At 55.2% G+C, this 23,329-nt stretch overlaps 1 protein-coding gene across 5 annotated transcripts; it reads right to left on the reverse strand.

Annotated features, from left to right (window-relative positions):
- Positions 1-2,402: 2,402 nt before the first annotated feature.
- On the reverse strand, positions 2,403-23,321 carry PPP1R7 (protein phosphatase 1 regulatory subunit 7). Of its 5 annotated transcripts, XM_060151624.1 has the most exons (11): positions 23,163-23,204; positions 20,752-20,813; positions 20,185-20,325; positions 16,924-16,979; positions 15,935-16,000; positions 15,213-15,343; positions 14,622-14,784; positions 13,054-13,170; positions 12,100-12,204; positions 8,719-8,805; positions 2,403-2,704 (listed from the first exon to the last, which is right to left on the reverse strand). In XM_060151624.1, exons 2-11 carry the CDS (start codon positions 20,759-20,761, stop codon positions 2,528-2,530), a joined length of 1,053 nt encoding a protein of 350 aa, XP_060007607.1. In that variant the 5' UTR covers positions 20,762-20,813; positions 23,163-23,204; the 3' UTR covers positions 2,403-2,527. The 5 variants fall into 5 exon arrangements, with proteins under 5 accessions (XP_060007607.1, XP_060007606.1, XP_060007605.1 ...); XM_060151623.1 differs by lacking the exon at positions 20,752-20,813 and having other exon boundaries at positions 20,197-20,325; positions 23,163-23,321; XM_060151622.1 differs by lacking the exon at positions 20,752-20,813 and having other exon boundaries at positions 23,163-23,321.
- Positions 23,322-23,329: the final 8 nt, after the last annotated feature.

The raw sequence follows: 23,329 nt of genomic DNA on the forward strand, positions 1-23,329 counted from the left end.
TCATGGTACCCTTTGCCCACAGGAATGTTTACTTTATGTAAACTAACCCATCAAAACCTTGTCTTACGCTGTGCTTCGGGGATTAAGCAGCTTTTCTGCACTCCCAGCTCACAAATGTATTTTCCCACCGTTCCTTCTACTGGCTCGCGATTCTACTTTCACACGGAGACTTTTAATCCTCAGGTCGGCCTGCGTACGACGTTAGGCTGGGTCAGTGTCCCTTTTCCCACAAACTGTGCTCCTCTGCCAGCCCCGCCCAGGACACAGGCCTCTCGTCCCGGGACCCACGGGCGCCCTCACCAGCACCGAGCCCGTCCGAGGGTCTGTGCGGCCGGCGGTATTTCTACAGTGTTGGCAGTATTTCTACGGTGGGTTTGTAGCTTTTTTGTTTTCCCCCAGATTTTTTATAATCTGGAAGGAAATCACTGCTTTTGACTCATTTTCAAAGGTGACTAAACCTTTTTAAAGTTTCAAGGTTCAATGTGGATCTTTTCTTCCATATAAATTTTAGAGTTTAAGGTTCTTAAAAAATCAAATGTCATCCTGATTAGGATTGTGCTGGATTTAGCAGAGCTTTCCCATCCTTTCTACTTTTTTTGTATAATTTGGAAGTGTCTATTAAAGAGCAGGTGCTGGACTTGGATTTGTGACCCGAGACGGGGACGGACGGGCTCTGACCCCATCTGCACGTCTATCTGCGGCGCCCCCTTGAGCCTTTTTCTCCAGTGTCCTCTTTGCTTGAAGCTTTTTGGGTTTTTTTCCTACTTGTGAGTTGGATGTTGGATAACTTATGTCTACGAGCGGCTGCTCTAAACTTACATCTTCCCACAAACTCTCTAAGCTCTCGCTCCCTCTTCCACACCAAAGTGAAACCTGCACAGTCTCTACTTGCACTTGCCACGGTCTTACCTCGATTTAAAAAAACAATAGCCATGCAGCTCGGGTCACTCATGGTTTTTCAGGGGCAAGTTTTGTGTCTTGTCAGGAACCGGCCTAGCATTTACAAAGAAAAGAGCTCACCAACCAGTCGAGTACGTACTTCTAAACCAAATTTTGCTGGTTTTGGTACTGCTGCCAAACCCTGTCTTTCCCTTCCTTCGTTCCTTATTCGGATTCACTGCTCGTGTGGGTGGACTCCTCCACATAATCCTTCCAGCAAGGGCACTCAAATCCTGAAACCCTGTGTTTCTAAAATGGCTTTCTTTTGTCCTCAGCTAGTGTCTGGCCAAGGGCAGAATTCTAGGGTCACAACGCAAGGGCTCTCTGGGGCCAGGTCCTACCTAACCCTGCTTTCCTTTCCAAGAGTTCACTCTTCAACAGGGAGATGCTCACAGATGCACGTCACACAATCGATTCTGGCGAAGATTTGAGTCAGGACTTGGACGTGACCTCACCCTCAGGCCACCCCAGCAGGCGGTCACCCCCGAGCTCCTGGCCCCCCACGCGGCTGCCCAGGCTCTGTGACAGGCTCCAGAGCAGTGCTGTCCAGTAGGACTTTCTGTGACCATGGAGACGGGCTGCCCCTGGCGAGATGTGGCTATGGTGTGGCAAGTGCAGCGGAGGACATGAAGTTTTAATTTCATTTTAACAAATTTAAACTTGAACTGACGCAGCCGCGTGTGGCACAAGGGGGCCCGCACTGGACAGCGCAGCTTGGGTCTTGGAAGAAGGAGGAACCCTGGAGACCCTGAGAGTTGGTCCTCATTCTGCAGAAGGGAAAATCCAGGGCCACAAGAGATGACAAGGTCCTTGTAGCATTCAGGGTGAGGGTCAATGTAAGTTTTGTAAAGAATAAGGGTGAGTGACAATGTTAGTTTTGTAAAGAACAAGCCAACACAACGGTGGGGTAAGAAGGGGAAGCAGCATTCGAGCAGCCATGAGGGCAGCTCTCTAGAGACAGTCCTTGCAGAGAGACTCAGGTGGGCTCAGACCCGCCAGCGGCACAGCACAGTGTGCGCGGAGGTGGCCCCTCCTACCCCGAGGGCTGCGGGGGACCAACGGGCGGGCCCAGAAGGCAGTCAGCAGGGCCTGGCGGGCGGCCACTGCTCTTTAAGAGAGCGCTGGGGGTCACGGCACACAGGGCTGAGTCATCCTTTGCCTGCAGGTTTGTTTTTTAATATATAAGATAAAATTGGCATCAACTGGTCTAGGAGGCTACGAAGCTCTGGGCTGACAGGCCCGAGGGCCCCTGGATGGCCCGGACGCCCCCCCGGCACGCGCTCCCAGACCTGCTGTTTCACCCTCTCAGGCGGGCTGTGACCTCCCTCTGAGAGAAGGAAACGGAGACGGTCGCGAGCAGCACCACTGGTGGCGCGGGGCTGTGGGCCACTAACTCGGAATGCGGACTGGCTGGAGGTGACAGCACTGGTGTCCAGGTGGCGAGCGGCACCGCACACGGCAGCTTTCACTCAGTGCCTTTTTATTGCCATTGGGTTTGTGACCGTTGTTGATAGAGCGATGATTTAGGAGCAACGGGTGGACTAAAAACCGTGGCTGGGAGGCTCTTGGAAGAGAGGGGCCGGGAGCTTCAGAACCTGACGAAGGTGGCATCGATCTGCCGCACGGTGGGGAGGGCCAGCATGATCTTCCGCCGGTACTGGGGGTCCTTCTGCAGTGGGTTCCGCTCCAGGTACACTGTCTCCAGGCTCTTGGCGCCCTTGAGCTCGTCCAGGTCACTCCAGCAGTCCAGGAGGTTGTCGTTCATCTGGGGGAACACGCGCACATCGGAGAAGCCTTAGGGTGCTACAGCCCCGCACCGCGCCCCCCTTCAGAACACGACAGCCCTGCCCCGCCCCCTTCAGGCCACACCAACCCGGCCCCCCAGCCTCCCCACGTGGGGCACGAGGCCCCCGCTCAAAAGAGGGGTGACCAGCACCTCACAGGGCCTTCCATCCATCACGGCACATCCTGGCCGGGCCGCGTCCCATATGGGATGAACCTGGACACGGTGCCACGACAGGGGCAAATCCATGTTCAGTTCAGCAGAGGGGAGACGGAGCAACCCCACCCCACCCCACCCCACCCCGTCTCCAGGCAAAGTGCTGCAGCCGGTTCGGCTGTATTTCCTACAAACCATCCTCGGCCATTGTCCCCAAGGCCTGACTATGCGCTCTGATGACAACACGGACAACAGACCAGAGGTCGCTTGCCGGACACTCAGGGCACAAGGGGCCTTGATGGCGTGCACCCCCGGGACACCCACCGCCCGCCTCTGTGGCGGAAATGCCGCACCACGGCTGATCCCGTCCAGGACGCGCCACGTCAGGAGGACGGGCTCAGAGCAGGTCAGGAGGCCCCGTCCCGGCTCTGCTGAGGCCCGCGGGGCTGGGGTTGGTGGGTGGGGAGACCTCTCACTTTTCAAACCACCATCAAGGTGAGGGCACGTAGGGCCTCTGGGTTGGAGCACCCGTCACCCAGCTTGGTCCACGTCTGTCGCGTGGATGTCGTGGCCCTTCTGCTGGGGCTCCAAGAGACCAGTCTTCAGTTTCCAAAGAATATGGCAGACGGCCAAGTGAACACAAACTAGAGAACTGCCTCTGTGAACGTGAGACGTGCCCTGGATGGCCGGAGTGAAGGGCGAGGGCAGGGGGCTCAGGCGGCACCCGCGGGGACATCACCGTCATGGCTCCCGGCTGTGCTGCACCAGCAAACGCTCAGTAACCAGCTCCCAGGGAAGCTGAAGAGCCCCGACGTGTCGTGTCTGCCAGCTTCTGTGGCTGACCTCATGCTGACCATAGCACTGGGAAGAGAGGTGCACGGCAGAGGCTCCAGCGCGTCGCCGCCTGTGAGCTGACAGGTGACAGGGCTGGGTGTGCAGGGTGGGCGGGGAAGCTGCCCTGAGTGCATGCCCCGCACCTGCTGCCCTCACCCCCTGGCTCCGGCCACACCCGGTTCTAGAAATCACGCTTCAAGAGACACCAGGCCTGGGGCCCGCCATGCACATGGTGGTGGGAAGGGCAGACCTGTTCCCTCGGAACCTGCGAGGGCAGAAGCGGGGTGGCTGAGGTCACACGGCAGCAGCCCCACTCAGAGAAGGTATGACATCTGTTCATGTGTGGGAGGTGAAGAAGCCGAGGCCCTTGACGGCCCATCCGCTGCCACTTGCTGGGGACGCTGCAGAGGCTTCGAGCACTGACCAGGCACTGGATTAAGTCTCGAGAGAAGGGCCCAGTTTTGCCGCAGCACCAGGGTCTCCAGGGAGGGAGAGGATGACGGCCACGCTGCAGAGCGGCTGTGTGGTGGGGGTCTTCGGGGGGAAGGCGAGAGCAGCCTGGAGGTGGGAGTGAGGACCAAGACACCGCAAGCCACCTCCAGGTCCAGGGCTACGTTCACAAACGGTGACTGAAAACCTAGGCTCGGTTTCTTAGGACGACTTCCTTGAACACAGATCACATTTTCCTGTTGTACACCTAGTGATTTTGGATTGAACGCTGGACGTCGGGGCTAAGGCGGTGTAGAGACGGCCACAGGCTCGGTTCCACACTCCTTCGGGGCGGGTCTCCAGGAGGCCAGGCCCCTCTGAGGGTCCAGGACCCTCTCAGGGTCCCTAGGCCCTTCCTGGCGGGAAGCTCCGAGCGCAGCCTCCTCTGGACACACCGCTGCAGCCTGCTTCTAGGGGGCTGGAGGGCGTCGTAGCTGAGCCTGTGGGACCTACCCCTAAGGCCTGGCCCGTTTGGTGTCTAGCTGGATGTCAAGGGTGCTGGTGAGACCCCCACCTGGGCAGGGCTGGAGCTCCATCGTCCCCCAGCTCTGCTCTCCTCCGGCAGAGCTAGTGGGTGAGCCGCGAGAGGGGTGGTCTCGTGCCCAGACTGCCCACCGCTCAGCCACAGCCTGGCAGGCGACCCCCACGTGGACTTCCGGGGCCCTCCTCTCTCCAACACCTTGTCCTGAAGAGTCCAGCTGCCATGAACTTTGACCGCTACGTCTTCAGCTCCACAGAACTGCAGTGTTCCGCTCAGGAAGCTGGTCCTAGGCAGAGCAGGGCAGCCCGGGGCTCACTGTGTCATCCCCGTTCTCAGGGCCTGCGGCCTGCTGCTGCCTGCTGTGCGCTGCCCGGACGGAGCAGCCTCGGGCCTTGGGGTCGGTTCATGGTGGGAGGGCTACTCTGGCGCCAGTTCCACTGTCACAGCCAGTCTTGTCTTTAATAACTCACTGCACGTTATGAATCTCCCACAGAGCTTCTCCTCGATTCTCCCAGAGGGTATACAATGCAGGGTTTCTCAGACTCGCCTGTGTAAGGAACGCTATTTTCACAGAACTCCACGTGGGCCTAGTGTGCCCCGTGCTTTGGGAAAGCCGGATTTCCAAATCCCAGAGGCCGGCCTTGTGGAGGGCCCGAAGGCTGCTCTGAGCACGGAGTCACGGGGACCCGGAACTCAGAGCAGGACTCAAGGTGCCTCCACCGCAAAGGGAGAAGAGCTGTCCCAGGATAAAGCCTTAAGCAGTACTCTGTTAAGCATTAGTCTACGACACTCCTCTCGTGCAACATGAGCTGCCCATGTGGCCAACGCAAAGTGTGCAAAACCAGAACCAGAGGGAAGCAATAGCCCCCGTGGCGGTGGCCGCAACTGCTCGGTTACCAGAAAGAGGCCGAGAGTCACGGAAAAGGCACGCGGCCTTAAGCGCTCTTAACTTGCAACGCGCCAACAGTACATTCATTTAATGAAAGCAGCAATGTTACGCTGCTTAGGAGAAGTAAGGTCTTTTTGCAGCAGAATCTACTTAGAAACCGTCTCCCACTCCGCTGGCAGCTGCCGCTCCGGCAGGGCCGCCATCTCCTCCTCGTCTTTCTCAAGAGTCGTTTGCGGTTGACACACACTGTGTGCTTCCTGTGTCACACGTCACGGCATTTCCAATGCCACCGTCCTGTTAGTCCCTGCTGGTGCGCTTACTGTCTTTATAAACCCCAGGTCTTATAGTTGAGGGTATTCCACAGTACAGCCAGCCACAGGGCAGTTTTCTCTAGGATTTAGCGAATGTGGACCTGGGAGTTTTACTCACCACCAATGGCACATTGTAAAGGATGTCTTTGACACAGGTAACTTTCAGAGATTCTTTTCTTTTTTAAATACATTTATTTATTTTTGGCTGCGTTGGGTCTTCATTGCTGCGCTGGGGCTTTCTCTAGTTGTGGCGAGCAGGGGCTACTCTTTGTTGTGGCGTGTGGGCTTCTCATTGCGGTGGCTTCTCTTGTCGTGGAGCATGGGCTCTAGGCGCATGGGCTTCAAGTAGTTGTGGCGTATGGGCTCAGTAGTTGTGGCTCACGGGCTCTAGATCTAGCATAGGCTCAGTAGTTGTGGCACATGGGCTTAGGTGCTCCGCGGCATGTGGCATCTTCCCGGACCAGGGCTTGAACCTGTGTCCCCTGCATCAGCTGGCGGATTCTGAACCACTGTGCCACCGGGGAAGTCCCCGGAGATTCTTATCTTTGTATTTTTCCAAAATGGAACTCAAAACCATTCACCTGTATTGTCTCCACAGGAATTCCAGCATCTCTGGAAGCCTCATTGAGGGAAAAAAAAAAAAAAAGGCCTTTATGTCTCTTTTTTCAAGTTCTGCACAACTGAGATGTAAAGGAGCAAGGTGTGATGTGGAGTGTGACCTTCCAGGTACGCCCGTCTTCTTAAAGAGTCTCCCAGAAGGTGCACTTTTTAGTTTTTTCCATCTAGAATGTTTCCCACTTCCTCCTCTCATTTTTTTTCTGTTATATGAAGTCGACCTTTAAAGACACCCAGCTACTTGTCGTGTAGAAGGACCCTTGTTCTGGATTCAGCCGCCTGCTTCCTGTGGTGTCACCTAGCTCGTTCTCCCGGACCCTCTACTTCCTGACAACTGGAAGTTAGGTCTACATGCTTGGTTACATCACACTAAACATTCCTGGTGAGCACACTTCATACATGAAGCACATCGGGGGACACAAGGCATGAGGCTGTCCCACTACCGGGGATAAGTCTGATCCTGTGGACACACTGGTGGCGCCCAGATGACTCTGGGGAACGCGTCTCCCCTTTGCAATCAGCAAACTCTCGGCGGGGTGACACTTGGCACACGTGCGAACACCCTGCTCGTCCACGGTTTTAGAGTCTGGTGATGAGCCTGCCTGAATCCCAGACTGGAATTCCGCTACAGAACATCACCCTGGCTGACATTCCCCAGCAGACTATCTCGTGGTTTTCAAGACCCAAACTTCACAGGATGTATGCATTTCCCATCACAATGGTCTTTGGTGGCTAATGTTTATATAGAAAATTTACATTTACTTCCCCTCAAATTCAATAACATTTTAAACAAAACTGAGGTGTGGGAGAATTCCCAAGATACATTTCTCACACAACAGAATCACTTCAACAGAGGGGATGTGTGCCTTGTATGTTGCTGGTATCAAAGAAGGTGTCTGTTACTTCACACAAAGCTGGGGTTCAGGAGAGAGCAAGGGGGAGCCCCTAGGAGACAAGCCAGTCTTTTCATCACCCCGTCACGGGGGTGGAATCCTGTTTTCTGCTGCATTCTGTCGGCTGGAAGTGAGTCACTAAGGTCAACACACACTCACGGGGAGGGGTTACACACGGCGTGAATATCAGCACCTTGCGGGGGGTGGGGGCACACCTAGCGCCGTCTCCCTGCTGGGCGCCCTGGGTGCTGGCCTAGCCCCAGCCTCCATCTCTGGACCCCTCTTCTGGTTGTGCGGTTCCTCTGTGTGGTTCCCTGGCCTCTTCGGAGCCAAATCCCTTCGCTCCAATGCAACCGGCTTACCACTAGCCACACCTGCCTCTGGGGGTGGGCTGTACACCAGACCCCCGGCTCACGGTGGCTCGCTCGGCTCCCCCAGCCTCTCGAAGCCTGGTTCCGGTCTTCCCAGACTTGCTCTGGCATCACGTGCTGACAACGCCCAAGACTCAGTGCTGCCGCTAAGGGGCAAGGGACATGCTCACAGCAGGCCACCTGTGCTCTAGGGAAACCGGGACGATCTTTTAAGATGAGGAAAGGAAAGCACACAGGACACAAGCAGGGTCAGCAGGATGGCTAGACAAGGAAGAAGCACGCCTTAGACACAGCATGAATCTTGGATCAGACTGAGCGCATCCGGACGACGCTCACTTTGCAGACGGCAGTCACCGGGTGGAGCGTGTGGTGGCGCCTGCAGGGGCCACCAGGCAACAAACGTGCTTCAGGAGGACACCGTGTGGAACCCTGACACTGAGGACTTCAGCTTGGGGGTCATCCTGCCACCCCCTCAGAGGAGTCTCGAGACATCTCATGCCGTTTCTCCTCCTCTGGGCTCGGTGACACTGCTCCCGAGACAACACTGTCACCATGAGGCAAACACAAGGCACATTCTGGGACGACTGACAGCGGAAGCCCATGCGACACCTCCTTCCGCGGTGCCGGTACACCCCCGTGCTGGGTGCACTGGCCCCTTGGCGGGGTCTGGAAGCCCTTCAGTCACGTGGCAATCCTCGGGTCTAACCGTACACTGTGCAGGGCTCCTCACACTTTCATGTGAACCGCAGTCACCCAGAATCTTCTAAAATGCCCATTTTGGTTTGGTCTACATCTGGGGCGTGGCGGGGCCCGAGATCCCGCGTGGGTGCCGAAGTCCTACAGCCCTGCCCACAGTCCCATTCCACGCCACAGCCTCCAGGGCTGGAGTAAACGGTACCTCACTCGGCAGGACCAGTGCAGCTGAAGTGTCATCAACCCCTTGTGTATTAAACTTACCCAGAATTCCTGCAGCTCTGTTAGATGGCTGACATTTTCAATCTTTTTGATTCTATTTGACGCAATGTCCAACATCGTGAGTTTGTTCTAAAATAAGGAAATAAAATTTTTCCTGGATTACCTCAGATCAACAACGAGCGCGCGACCATGCACACAGCGTTGGGCGCTGAGCTTAGCGCCATGAGGCGAGCTGCCCTCCCAGGACGGGAGTGCGCTAGCAGGGGGACAGCACTGCCCACCTCCTGCAGCCTCCCCGCCCACCCCCAGACCAGGCCGAAGACACAGAATCCTCACGACTGCCTCACTGCGCTCTCACCATTGGGGTCTGGAACTAGTTCCTTCAGATTCCAAGCCCCAGGCTCCCAGATCCTGGCCCGCAAGGACCCCAGCGACACGCCTGGTCCCGGGAAGGGCAGCTAACACGAGGCCGGGGCTCTGAAGAGGGGGTAACAGTTGCAGCAGCATCTATTTAGTGCTCAACCCAAGGAAACATACAATTCCAACTGATCCTTAGAACAGTGTTTCCTCTTCTTTTAGGGCTGAGGAACCTGGGGCTTGGCGGGGGTGAAGGGGCCCTCCTTCCAGCACAGGAGGAAGGGCGGAGAGGAACGCCTGGGCACTGAGGGACAGCGGGTGGCCACTGGCCTGGAATTTACAGCTGATGGGAGAGAAGAAAGAGGGGGCTCAGCCCCACTGGGGACAGCGTCCGGGGCTCGCCCGCTGCGGGGCAGGCATCGCACTGTCTCGTGGAGACGCTGTGCTCGACCCTCTATTCCAGAAATGTCCAGCAGACGCCTACTTCCCAGCACACATCAGCTAAGCCCGAGGAATTTTTTTTTAAAGTTCACAGAGTTTCAGGATTTCACAGAATAAGATTGTAGTGAAAACGAAGCCTTTAAAAGCTTGCACTGCTTCCTGAAGTACGTTTAACCACACCAATTGGCAAGTTTTTCTAAAATCAAAAGGGAAACGTTACAAGCTGGTTGACAGCCCCCGACAATACATTCTCTTCCTCTCTGCTCGTTTCTGATTGCGGGTTGCCTTCTTACATTTTCTACTGTGTTCCTGGGATTCTGACTCCAAATACCAAGTTTTAAGGGAAAGTTAAAAAAAACTCTCAATAAAATAAAAACAAAGCCCACAAACACACACACGAGCGGGCAGCCAGAAGCCCTGCCAACCCAGAAGCACTCCGGCCCTGGCCTCTGACTCCTTGAGGGCCGGGCACAGTGTCCTGTGCCGTCTGGGCCGGGTGAGGAGCCCTTCCACTGGCTTCTGTTGGGCTCCTGGTGTCCGCTCAGATAGTTGCGTGACTACAGGGGGCTAGGAGGCGCCTGCCTGCGGGGCTCGGTGACTTTCAGAGCAAACAGGGACTCGGGAGAACTCTGCAGAAGGGGGCCACCGTGGGCAGCAGGGCGGGGCCAGGGCAGACCCGCTGCCCCCTGCTCTGCGGTGCTGGGCGGCGTGGGATGTGTCAGCGCAGGAACCGGCCAAGCTAAAGCATGTGCGGCCCGCGGCAGGATGTGACCCTTGTGCAGCCCCAGCAGAAGGGCTCAGCACCAGGGGCACCCGGCTGCCAGAACTGGCCCCAAACGTCCAGGAACAAGGATTCCGTCATGGGCTCAATACTACCTCATGTTTTCCTGGGGAGCTGGACAGTGTTTTGAAAGCTCATTCAAAAGCAAACCAGTAAGAATTGCTTTTAAAAAAAAAAGGAAGGGGACAGGGTGGGGAGAGCACGCACAGGAGAGATTACCCCGCTAGACCCACAGGAAGATGACCCAGCACACAGAGGGGCAAACAGAGGCAGCAGTGGGGGAGGACTCAGCTGTGGTGTCAAGATGGTGGATCTGCCATTTGGGAAAAGGATACTTACTGCCTGATCTCACACCACAAAGGTAAATCCCAGATAAATTAAGAGATAAAGCTTAGAAGAAAGTATAGGTGAATATTTGATCTCTAGTTGAACAAAGGTCTCAGAGGAAAGCCTGTCTCATTTGATTACAAGAATCGTACAATGATTACCTTTAAAGCCACAACTGCTATTTTTCTGTTTTGTTGCAGAGGCCCCAGAAGGGTGCGGTGCTGACCCCAGACCGAGGCGCAGTGCTCCTACTGGGACAGTCCTAAGCTCTTGCCCCGTCCTGTGCGCCTGGGACCCCGCTGCTCTTTTGGGCCACACCGCTGCCACGCCCTCTCCTGCGTGGACCCTCCACTGACCGTGGGGACCAGCAGGGGAGGCCAAGGAGCAGAGGGGGCACCGCCCGGCTCCAATCGCATGGCCTCCGCATGGCCGCACCTCTCAGCTTAGCCTCAGGGTCCCATTCTGCACCGGCCGAGTGTGCAGCCAGTTTACACACCAGCTCTGTAAACTCTCAGTTTGATTGGAAGGCAGGGAAAGGCGACCAGACTCACTGTAGGCAAATTCTAGCTTTTCTAAAATTTTGTATGTAGATGTTGGTGAAATGAAATTCAGAACGTGGATTTCCCCTGAAAACATTACTAATGGTGGCTAGGCCCAGGGGCTGAGGCGCAAAGCCCAAAGGAGACTTGACGAAGATTGAAACGCTGTGTTTACAACAACAGAAGTGACCAATCTGGTTACACTTGCTGCCAAGTCAACAAAACAGGAAAAAAAACCCAGTAAAATTGAAAGAGTAAAAGTATTTTATTTGTCTTGAATACTGCACTGAGGAAAAGCAGGTTTGCCTGCAGGCAGCTGAGGGGCGCAGGGGCTTCCTGGGGGCTCAGGGCCAGCGCTACCCCTCCCTGCCCAGCGCCCCTAAGGCTGTCCTGCGTTGGGCGGGCAGGGCTGCTGAGGGGCGGGCGGGAGGGAGCGAGACTGTGCAGGATCTGGGCCGGGGGGGCGCTGCTGGCCCCGCGGGCTGGGTAGTGAGGCCCAGAGCGGGAAGAGGGGGTGGCTGCTGTGCCCACTAGCCCTCCGTGGGACAGGGACACCTAGGAGCAGCCGGGGTTTACTTTTTTCTTAACTTTATTTTTGGACGTGCCCAGCGGCGCATGGGATCTTAGTTCCCCGAGCAGGGACTGAACCTGCGTCCCTTGCACAGGAAGCACAGAGTCCTAACCACTGGACGGCCGGGGGAGTCCCTGGGGTTTACTTTTTAAAAATCTTCCCCAACGCCTACAGGGCCATGCAGTGAATCTACCCCCGCGACACACAGCTCAGCTCAGCGCCCGCTCAGGGCTGAGCAGATACCGCCTGCGTCTGTGTTTCCCAGCGTGAGGAGGGATGGAAAGGTCACTAGGACAGACCTCCAGAGGCAGCAAGTCCCCTCGAGAGCCCCCCGGAGGCTGGTGTGTGCTGCCTGCCCGTCGGGCACCCCATGACCCCACTGCCCCACAGGCGGCCGGCGGGCTTACGTTGTTGTCCAGGCCCTCGATGACCTCGATGCCGTTGTGGCTGAGATAGAGCTCCCGTAGGTTCACCAGGCTCTGCAGGCCCTCAATCTTGGTCAGCCGGTTGCCCTGCAAGAGGGAGAGTCAGAGCAGCAAGGACGCGCGAAGCTGCGTGGCTTGTGGGAAGTGGGGCTGCTTACCATGGGTGCCTGACGGCGGGGCATCCGGATACAGCTGCAAGAATGGGACTCACACACACAGAAAAGGAAGACCGAAATCTTGCGTCTGCTGTACTGGGCTAAAGCTCATACGCGGGGTTAAAGGCTTTTATGCAAAGCACTCACTTTTCATCTACTTGGGGAAGGTCTACCTCAATTTAGTAATTCAAAAATGTCAGAATCATAGAATAGTTTAAAATAAAATCAGTTCTCATTTCTTTCAGCAACTACTATAACTCAAATTAAAGCCTAACGCCCTTTTCTTAAAGAAGTCTGCGGAACATCTGCTTTCCAAAAGGCACCTGTGGTTTTAGGGGACCTGCCACGCTGAGGTCCTGTCCTCAGAGCACCCCGCCACATCCTGCCTCAAGGGCCTGGTGCCACTTGCCTGCTTCTGACAAAAAGGAACAGGAGCTGAGGCGCAGCCACGTGCTTCCCAACCCCCGAGCCAGGCCGCATGCCCTCCGCATGGACGCGGGAGGGCCGCTCCCACCGTGGAGCCCAGCACTGTAGGTTTTGGAATGAGCTCCACCTTCTGAAGAGACCCTCTGGCTAAAAACCAGCTCGAACTTTTACTAGGAAAAGGAGCGTGATGCTTAGAGAATGAAACTGTGGTCCAGCATGCGTCACGCACGACTAAGGTCAGTGAAGTATAATGTCTCAGTCGCTCCCTGCCGGTGAAACAGAGAGCCCATCAAAGCCTGGGCCCTGGGCCTGCAGGACGGAGGCGGCAGGGGCAGGGGGGTAGGGCGGTCAGTACCTGCATGCTGAGGACTGTCAGGTTGGTGAGTGCGTCCAGGTTCTGAAGCTTAGTGATCTTGTTTTTCCCCAAAAACAAACTCTCCAGGCTGGTTAACGTGTCAATATTTTCAATTGCCTGTGAAAATCAGGACAGGGCAGCGCTTAGCTACCCGGGGAAGAGGAAGATCTCTGGGCAAGGAGAGAGAGCCGCCCGGGGCGTCGGGCAGGTGCTTCTCCACTCTGGAAAATTTCCCATGCAACCTCACGTGAAAGCACAACATGAGAACACAGAAAAGGTGGGGGTGGGAGCGAGGCGTCAAGGCCCCCCCTTACTTGGGCTCACTCCCGGACCTCGAGTTTCCACAGAGCCCTGGAGCTCTCGGGACTTCTCAGGTCCCTCAAGTCCTAAAATTCCGAGTTGCCACATTATTACGTGACTCTATGTAGGGTTTGTTAAAATGCATTCCACAAGAGACAGAAGCTGGGAGCTCTGGCCTTGGGATGCCCTACGGGATTCCTAGAGCAGGTGCCCCCATTCCCTGACTCTCCGCCCCTCTTCCTGTTTCTGTCACCTGCTTCCTTGCTTCTCCTTGCTCCATGCCGGTGCTCCGCCATTCAGCTGGAGATGGATCTCCCGCAGCGCCTCGGGTAGCAGCCGGCTTAATCAACGCAAACTGACCAGGCCTCAGGCCACCGCCTCCTCTGAGTTCACTGCTCTCCCAAAACAGGTTAACTACTGGCTTCTTCAGCACTAAATGACCAGACTATGTGCACGGGAACACAGTGGGGCCTCAAGCAAGTGCAGACCGAGCATCTTGTCTGGCCCTTCACAGCAAGATGTGGCTGGGGGCAGTCTACGAGGATGAGGATTCAGAGGGAAGGCATCCTTAACTGCTACGGCCTGCATCAATTTGTGACGAGCCACCTTTCTCTTGGAAGATTCCATAGAGAAATACTCGATAAAATGCTGACATCTGGGCCACTGTCTAGTTTTAAGTGTGCTGCTTTGCTATTTTCAGCCGTATCACCACCATCGTCATGAGAGGCCCTTTGCCAGAACCACCCTCTTTGGTTTGCATCCTGTCCAGCTCATGAGGGCCAACCTGGGATGACCGTGTGCTACGAGCTTCCAAAAGTTGGACAGAGGGTCACTTGCGACACGGAGGGAGGGTAAGAAGTGCTCCGAAACCCCTGCCCCCAGCTGCTCAGCAGGGGAGGACAGGCCAGCCGAGTACCAGGCTGCGTGCTCCTTCTTACGGCCCTGGTGTGGGGCAAGGCACCGGCAAGCCAGCCCTCTGCTGCCTTGGGACACTTTCACTCTGCAGTACATTCAAAAGCAAAGTGTTTGGGGCTGATCAGCTCACCTCGGGCAGAACCTAATGGAATGGTTTGGTAAGAATTATGTCATGGTTTGAATGGGGAGCAAGTGAACTCTACGTGCAGAAGAAAGGCTAGACCGCTGCACCTGGGCACACACTCTTATTAATACTGACATCCAGTCAGCACTTTTTCTTATGAAAAATACAGCCGACCGCACACCCTGCACCCACACCGTCCAGGCCACGCAGCCGCCACGCTCGCACCTACCCGGATGCGGTTGGACCCCAGCTCCAGCATCTGCAGTTGATGTAAGCTGCTTACGTTCTCAATTTTATTGATTTTATTGTTGACCAAGAAGAGCTTTTTCAGTCGTGTCAACTTATCAATTCCTTCAATGTTTCTCAGTAGATTAAAAGAAATATCTAGAATCCTGGGAACAGGCAAAACATTTATTTTTTAATGAGTGTAGGTCACACAGAACTCAGAATGTAATTAACTTAGAAGCAGCATCCCGACCTGGGGGACCGTGCCTCACCCGGGGGCGGGCGCAGAATCTGTGGCTGCCCAAGAAGGCCCGGGAGAGCTGGGAGGCAGCCTACAGGTTCCCGATGCCTCTGGGCTCACAGGATGGTGTTCAGGGCAGAGACCATGTCCTCCCTGAAGAAGACCAGCCAAAAGCCTCCACAGGTTTAATTTGCAGGCTGGGACTGTGGGCAAGCCAATGCACCCCTGGAGCCAGGTGCAGGGCAGGACCCTGGGGCAGAAGTGGCCTCCCTGGGCCTGAGAGCTGGGGCCCAGGGCTGGCTCTGGGGAGGCTGGACGGGCCCCTCCGTTGTCTCCCTGGGTCTCACGACTCACTCCAGCTCTGTCAGTCCCTCCAGGTTCTCAATCTTCTTGATTTGGTTGTCATAAAGATCCAGCTCTCGAAGACTCTGTAGCTCCTCTAGATTCTCAATGCACTTAATTAAATTTTGACGGAGGCAGAGAGTCTAGGGGACAGAAAGAGGGCAGCTGACGTAGGCAACAGGGAGGCCAGGAGAAAGCGCCCGCCGTTACAGGACAGGTCTTCCGGGTGGGAGGACATGGTTTTCCTTCCCGTTTTCTAGAAAGCTGCTGACCTTGGAAAGGACGGGCAGACACCCAAGGGAGGCTGGAGGCAAGCCCCATTCTGAGCAGACCTCCTTAGTGAGGGAGGCAGCGGGCAGCGGGGGTGCTGTGTCCCAGCAGAGGGAACCCTCAGCAGCTCAATTCTGAAAAACAGATTGGGCTGAAGCGAGTTAAGGACTGCACAGGCTGGGGTGTGTGTGGCTGCAGGCGGGCTTCGACCTGAGGCACTGCAGGCGGCCGCATGCCCGAGCCACCGCTTGAACCTGGGGCGAGCCACCCAGCCTGCCGTCTGCCCTAGCAACCCTGCCAGGCCCAGGAGGAAAGGTGCCCGACAGCAGCTCCTGGTGCAGCCTAGCACCTTTGCAAGGACTGTCACTTGCACAGAACTGACTCTGTTCTGGGTTTATCTATGTCCTTCGGGCGGGACAGACTCTGGAGTGTCACCTCCCCTGCAAGGACGGAGTTCCTCTCACCTTCACTTTCTTCAGCACCTCGAACCCTTGAATTTTTCCAATGCGATAATGATTCAAATCAACGTCCTGAAACAAGACGAGACCTAGCTCAGCTGCAGGCAAGCGCCTGAAGACATGCTTCCTGGAATCGGAGCCACGAGGAGGCCGGGCAGCGGGTGGAGGCGAGGGTGAGGGGAGAAAGGGAGAAGCGCTACACGGAGTCTGCGCAGACAGGGGGTGGGGACTCAGAGGCGAGCTGCAAAACGCTCCTCGGTTCAGCTACCACGGGTAGTGGCTTGATGTAAAACTGACCCTCCAGGCGGGTGGGATGCGAAACCTACTCTCACCCCTTTGCCCCCTTAGCACAGAGCACAAGCCCATGCTCTGAGTCCCGCGTCCCCACCGACGGCCGGCTGTGGGCTCAGGGGAGGCCCCACGGGCCGCCTAGACACAGCGGCTGGCTCCGCCCTTCCCAGATCATTAATGCGCGGTGCTTCTCAGAGGCTGGGGATGGCAGGACCCCGCCACATACAATGTAATCATCTGACCCATATAATTTGAGTCAAAGGCGTTTCATTTGGTTAAACAGAAATGGCAGGTCAATCACTGGTATTAAAGACAGTAAGAACACAGGGTCTCTGAGCCAGCGGAGCCAGGCCCAGACAGCTCGACAGGTGACAGTAAGAACACAGGGTCTCTGAGCCAGCGGAGCCAGGCCCAGACAGCTCGACAGGTGACAGTAAGAACACAGGGTCTCTGAGCCAGCGGAGCCAGGCCCAGACAGCTCGACAGGTGACAGTAAGAACACAGGGTCTCTGAGCCAGCGGAGCCAGGCCCAGACAGCTCGACAGGTGACAGTAAGAACACAGGGTCTCTGAGCCAGCGGAGCCAGGCCCAGACAGCTCCTTCCAGGGGAATCACGCGCTGATCTGGCGCGCTCGTAGAAGGTGCCCTGACGGTCAGAGTGCTGTCACCATGCCCCCGAGGCTGGGTTGAGCAGGCTGCATTACCTCTGCATTTCTGTCCAGGTTAATGGTTTCCATATCCACAGGCAGCTCTTGTCCTTCTGAAACAACAAGAAGAAGAAAAGCCCATTCAGAGCCCCCCGTCTCCAGGAGGACGCAGACCCTGCGTCCGCGGAGAGCTGGGTTGGGCTGCCTGGGGCACAGAGCCAACTCGAAAGCAGAGGAGAAACCAGCAGGCAACACCCGGAGGGCATGGATGACGCAGCAGAGCTAACATCTGTCTGACAATGGTCACCCTTCAAGATCCTCAGTTTCCTGAACTCAGCAAACGCCTCCAAACTTCCATCTGTGCCACACAATTTCCCAGGAAGGGAAATGCAGTCTGACGCTGTTGTCAGAAAAGCCGGGGGAGGGGGAACGGTGACTGAGCCTCAAGTGACCCCAGCCAGGGGCCAGGAAGCTGCCCACCGCCACCTCCTGGTGATGCCCGAAGCTGCGTAGCTGGTGGCAGCCTGCCTCCCGGTCTTTCCCTTCTTGTCTGTGACAAGAAAGCAGGTCATTTGAATATAGATCACGCTGTGGGCACATCAGATGTTCTAGGATGTGCCTTCTACTGCTTTGGAAAGTGGCCCAGCATCTACAAACACGTCTGTCTGCAAAGAGCAAAACAAAACGCTCAGCTCAACAGACAAGATTGAAGAGCCTCGCTGAGCAATTTCCATGACCCTCTTGCCGGGCAGGATGAGGAGCCAGTCCACCCTGGAGAGCAGGCCTCCCGTCCGGGGGCCTGAGGAGGGCTGCCACCGCTCCCGCACTGGGCTCTGGGCCTACTGCAGCACATCATCTAAAAGGGTTAAATGCTCTCCCCGGCCTGCATGCATTAGGATCTGAATGAGGCCACACACTGTAACTAGAGGGCATTTCTATAAAGTCCCCGTTTGTTCTTGCAATTCGTTGTTGAAGAAACTGGGCCGCCTGCCTTGGAGAGGCTCCTCCTCGGTGGCAGCGGCTCCTCCACGGTGACTGCTATCTGGCCTGTGCCCCCAGGGACCGCTGGTCACCACTACCGTTCGGCCTGCTTCCTTCAGCTGCCTCTCCCCGACGGCAACACTGCATATGCTCCTGCGGCTGAGCAGGCTCACAGCCCAGCCTCACGCCCCCAGCGCCCCCCAGCACGGGGCAGCTCGCAGGCTGGACTGGAGGCCTCGGAGAGGCACGCCAGATGCAGGCCCAGCCTGACAAAGACGTCCTGGCTTCACACTGGCTGAATTCACCGCGCCGCCTTTTCCATAACCACCGACAATGGCTAGTTAAAAAAACATGTTGGGCTTCCCTAGTGGCGCAGTGGTTGGGAGTCCGCCTGCCGATGCAGGGGACACGGGTTCGTGCCCCGGTCCAGGAGGATCCCACATGCCGCGGAGCGGCTGGGCCCGTGAGCCATGGCCGCTGAGCCTGCGCATCTGGAGCCTGTGCTCCGCAACGGGAGAGGCCACAACAGTGAGAGGCCCGCTTACCGCAAAAAAAAACCCCAAAAAAACCCCATGTCATTTACTCTAGTTCAGCCATAGCTTTACAAGATGTCAACCAACCCAAAAATTAAATAAAAGGAGCTGGGCAAAACCAAGAGATATGCCCAAACGATCCCCCTACAAAAGACAGCACAGCCAACGGCCTGAATTCAGGAAGCTGCAACGAAAGACGCGCGCTACAACAAAGGCAGGGTGTCCAGGACACATGGTCACAAGGCTTAAAGGGTTCTGTTTGTAATACATCCAGCACAGGGCAGTGCTCAAAATGGCAGCTTAACCTTTGAACAAAGTTACCAGCCATCTTTCCAAACCTATCCTGTATGTTTTAAGTTTTAAAACAACTTATAGAAAATAAGTGAATGGTACCAGTTGTCACATTTGAATTTGTTTTACTTGAACTTAAGATCTAAGTTAAGTATAGGTAGGAGCAAGTCCTGGTTTCTCTAAGGACCTATAAAAATGCACCTTCCTAGAGGACTTGTAACCAGCTAGTAGCCTGGAAGAAAGAACACCCGATCTAGACAAGTCGGGGTCCAGTCCAGGGGCTCCACTTTGTAGCCATGTACCCTAGGGCGAGTCACAGTGAGCCTGTGCTCACGAGCCAGGGGAGAGCCCATGACAGGGCTCGGTCAACATGCCAGGCATTCAGATGTGAGGGCAGGTGACATCTTCCTGTGACTGAGTCAGCAAGAAGAGCTTTCACCCATCACTCCCGTGTACTTATTCCACCCACATCACTTCCAGAATATCGACTCTGAAGCTCCAAAGTAATGTGACTGGTACTTTTGTGGTAATCTCCTTTTGCCTTAAAATTAGGTTGCCATAGTTACCAACCATCTTCACTGGCACAGACCATGATGTTATTTTAAAAATTCGTTTTAATTACCATAACGGTAATGCATGACTATTAAAACTTTAAATACCCATACACTGTGTATAAATCTAGAAAATGCAGAAGGTACGAGACCCTCTCAAACCTGCTGTTTAGAGAGACTGCCCCCCGGCCCCCCCGGGCCAACAACAGTTTGATGTGTTTTCTCTCTTAAGTAAAACTACATACTATTATTCTATTATTATCATTTTAAAAATAAAGATAGGATTTTAACACGCATCCCATCTGTAAAGAATTTGCTCTTTTCACCTAATAATATATCTTGGACATCTTTATGTCTGTTTCTATGGTTTCTCTCACTCCTCTGAATGTAAACTGATTTTCTAAGCAAGCAAAGAAAACAAACAAAAAAGGCTCAGATCATAGTTTGGGAGGGTGAAAACCCACCATTACAGGCTGAGCACTTACTTTTCTCATCTCTAAATTCATTTTGTTGTTGTTAATCACTAAACCAACTTAGAAGTTGATCCTCAGGCCTATAAGTTTGGTGGACAGAACTCAGAAATGACTAAGAGAGAATCAGTTTATGTCCACGGTAGGAAAAGAGAGCACGCTCGTTAGCCGAACTGTTTATTTCAAATTGCACTTTCTGCACATGTGGTTAATAAGACAATCTTCTGGTTCTGTTTCAGATGACACATTAGTATCAATATCATTAGTATTTGCCTTCAATGGAATTAGGAAAAAGTTCATCCTGCCTGCAAGCGCCGTAAGTGTGTAGCTGGCTCAGGGAGCACCTCAGAGGGTGCCCTACTCCCAGTGCCCCTGGCCACCCACCGAGGGCCTCCAGAGTCAGCCAGACAAACACCCGGGTGCCACCCGGGGGCCCATCACATGCCACAGAGCCCCATCCTCCTCCCGCTTAGTGAGTTTAAGGTTCTTAACTCGGCCTGGTACCTTCTGGGTCCTCTTCCCCCCGCTCCTCTCCGTCCTTCAGGCTGTGCGCACTGAGCTCGGCCACCATCCCGCTGCTCTGCTTCTTCCCTTCTTCATCGCCCGACTCTTCCGATTCCACCCGCCTGTCAACTGAACCCACACACATCCATAAGAACTCACACCCATGTTAGGGGGCCCTTTGAGGAACATATAACAGATTGACATCCAGTTGGAAGTCAAAAAGACTTCATTCAAAAATGTTTGTTGAACTCAGTTCAACAAACATTTGAGTGTTTTCCATGGATGTCCCGGGTACCACCTGAGGCATCCAGTGGAGGGGGGAACTGTGGCAGATGGGAATGGGGCACAGCAGGGAGGCCACAGGGGTACAAAGGTGAGTGACATACTATTCCTGCCCTCAAGGAACCCGTGAAGAATTACCAGGTGTTCTGGAAGGCCTGGGTGGTTTGTGATTAAACGCCCTAGCGGTAACACACAGAGAAGCACCTCCTGTCTGGCTCCCTTTTGGCCTGGATGTCCACGTAGAGGGGACCATGTGACCCTCCCGCCACATACCTTCATCCATGCTCCACTATCCATTTGGCCAAGAAAACCAGCCCAGTTCACAGGCCCACGTTCTGAAAGAAATCAAGACTAACTCAAATCAGACTGTGGGCAGCGGGGAGCTCTAGAAAAAGGAGAAGACAGCCAGTAGTGCTAAATGCCCCACGAAGTCACTGATGCTGAATGTCAGGGCACCATGACACCAGCGCAGTTTTGAAAGGCTGGTAAATAAGTATTTTTTGAATTAGCAAATCAGGCAGTGATTAAATGTGGCAGACTGGTAAAAATTCTTTGGCAAGACTGTCAAATAATTTCCCTTTTTCCTAACTTTTTTTGCAACCTCTTTTGGAAATCTATGGAAGACCTGAAGCACTAATGGATTACTTGGAATCATCAACCACACTGAAAGCATTCTCTTTTCTCCCACTACAGCTTATTTACAAAGGGGTATGCTCTTTGAGGGGAAGGCAGCTACTTCACCTTTGTATCTCCTGCTGGGCCTAGCAAAGCAGCACCCAGACTGCTGGATAAGTCCTGATGAAATCCACCTCTAAAACCTCCAAACGCATTCCTTCTTCCCTGCCCTGGCAACTGCCTTGGCTCAGCTACTCATTACCTGTGGCCTCGGCTCCTGCCTGGCCTCCTGACTGGTCTCTCGGTGGCTTGTCTGGCTGTTTATAATCTATTCTCCATTGCTAGAGAATCTGAGCTTATTCTAAAATCCAAATCTGATCTTTGACTCCAAAAATTTCTGGAATGCCATTGACTCTTCCTGAGTTTGCATCCTGTCTCTACAGACACAGGTTTGGCATGTTATTTTCTTTTCCAAGCCTCCGTCTCCTCACCTGTAGAAAGAGCTAGTATAGTACCTGCATCTCAGAGCTGCTGTCAGGCACAAAAACATGTGCATGACACGTACGCAGACATGTGATAAATCAGTTGTTACCAGGCACAGGTGGTCAAGGCTAAGGGACAGCAAGTTCTACTGGGCAATGGTCTGGTGCAGCGGAGCCCAGGGTGGGAGGGGCTTAGCTAATGAAGGGCAGCCAAAGTGAAACAGGGGCATGGGACAGCAGATCAGCACATAAGGTGACTATGCGGCAGCGGGGACTATGGACTGGCTCAGGGTATCAGCAGTGGGCACGGGAGAGGTATTAAAGATTTGGAGAGATTAAGGAAGCAGGGGCAGCAGAGCTTGTTGATTCATTGGATGGGTGGGAGCCGGAGAGAAGGAATTGCCTGGGTTTCCTACTTGCCATTTACCAAGACACAGAAACAGCTAAAGAGGAAGTGGGAATAGGTGGGAGGGTGGGAAGAAGGGGGATAAGAAGAGGCGTTTCCCTGCGTAAAAAGACCTAATGGTCTGAAAGTCCAAGACCCTTCATGTGCTTCTCCCCCCACCAAGGCCCTCCACGACCTCCCCTGCCAGCCTCACCGGCACTCTCCCTCGTTCAGTAGGACTGTGCCACTCCTGGCTGAACTCTCCTCCAAACAGGTCACATTCCTTCACACCCCTCTGCCTTCGTGTGGCTTCCTTCACCTGAAATGACCTCAGCCCATCTCCAACCCGGCTGATTTATAGTTGTCTTGCACGATTCAGCTCAGAGCTGGCTTTGGCTGCGCAGCCGTCACTCACAAACATGCCTGCTCTTCTTTCGCCGCCCCCGCTTCCCTAGCACTTGACACTGGAGACTGTGGCTGCTCTTCCGGAGCGCTCATGAGGCCAGCGGATCGAACAGCACAGGAGCACTCGAAGACACGACTGGCTCTCCGACTGCGGTAAGCGTGTGTATGTAACTATATGCACACATAACACGCATATACTTTTTTCAACAAAGCGGAAGAGTTTGATTTAGTCTTTTTGGAACTATGATCGCTTTGAAAACAGGAAACCGTCGATTTTGTAACTCAGCTCTTGGCTCCTGGTCACCCCTTCCCCACGACCCATTCACTTTCGAGAGGACCCTTCTCCACCCCCGCCACGTTCACCAATGACCCGACTCGGGCGAGTCCCAGGGAGCCGCGCGCCTTGTTTCCTCGTCAGCTGCCCCGGGACTGGGGACTCGCGGGGCTGGCTGAGGAACTCGGTGCGAGGCTCCCACCAGCTGGCGGACGCCAGGGCTGTGGGACCACCGCGCCCTCAGTCCCCACCCACGCGCCCGGCTCGCCCCGCCGCTGGCCCCGACCCTAGGTTTGGCACCTCCCGGGCCGCCCGCGCCTTCCCGGCCGCTACCGCCTCAGCACGGGGTCCCGGGTCCAGGGCCACCCCCGCCCTGCCGGCTGGCAGATGTCAGGGGGTGCGCGCGGCGGGGTCCGAGCCGCGGCCGCAGGCGGGCCGCCCCGTTTCTCCCGGGCAAGGCCGGTACGGGTCGCCGCCCCCCACCCGCTAGGCCCTTCGGTCGCCGCCCCGCGGGGCCGCTCACCCTCCATCATCTCCTGCGACTGTTGCTGTCCCGCGCCGCGCTCCGCCGCCATGTTGGCTGCTCTTCCCCTTTCCGGTATCTATCGCCTCAGGCCCCTCAGCCAATGAGGGTTCCCAGCTCAGAGCTTTGCCAGCCAATGGAATCACATACGCTTGCGCGGCGCCAGA

This window comes from Lagenorhynchus albirostris, chromosome 6 (assembly GCF_949774975.1).
Source record: "Lagenorhynchus albirostris chromosome 6, mLagAlb1.1, whole genome shotgun sequence".
In the NCBI taxonomy this organism is placed as follows: domain Eukaryota; kingdom Metazoa; phylum Chordata; class Mammalia; order Artiodactyla; family Delphinidae; genus Lagenorhynchus; species Lagenorhynchus albirostris.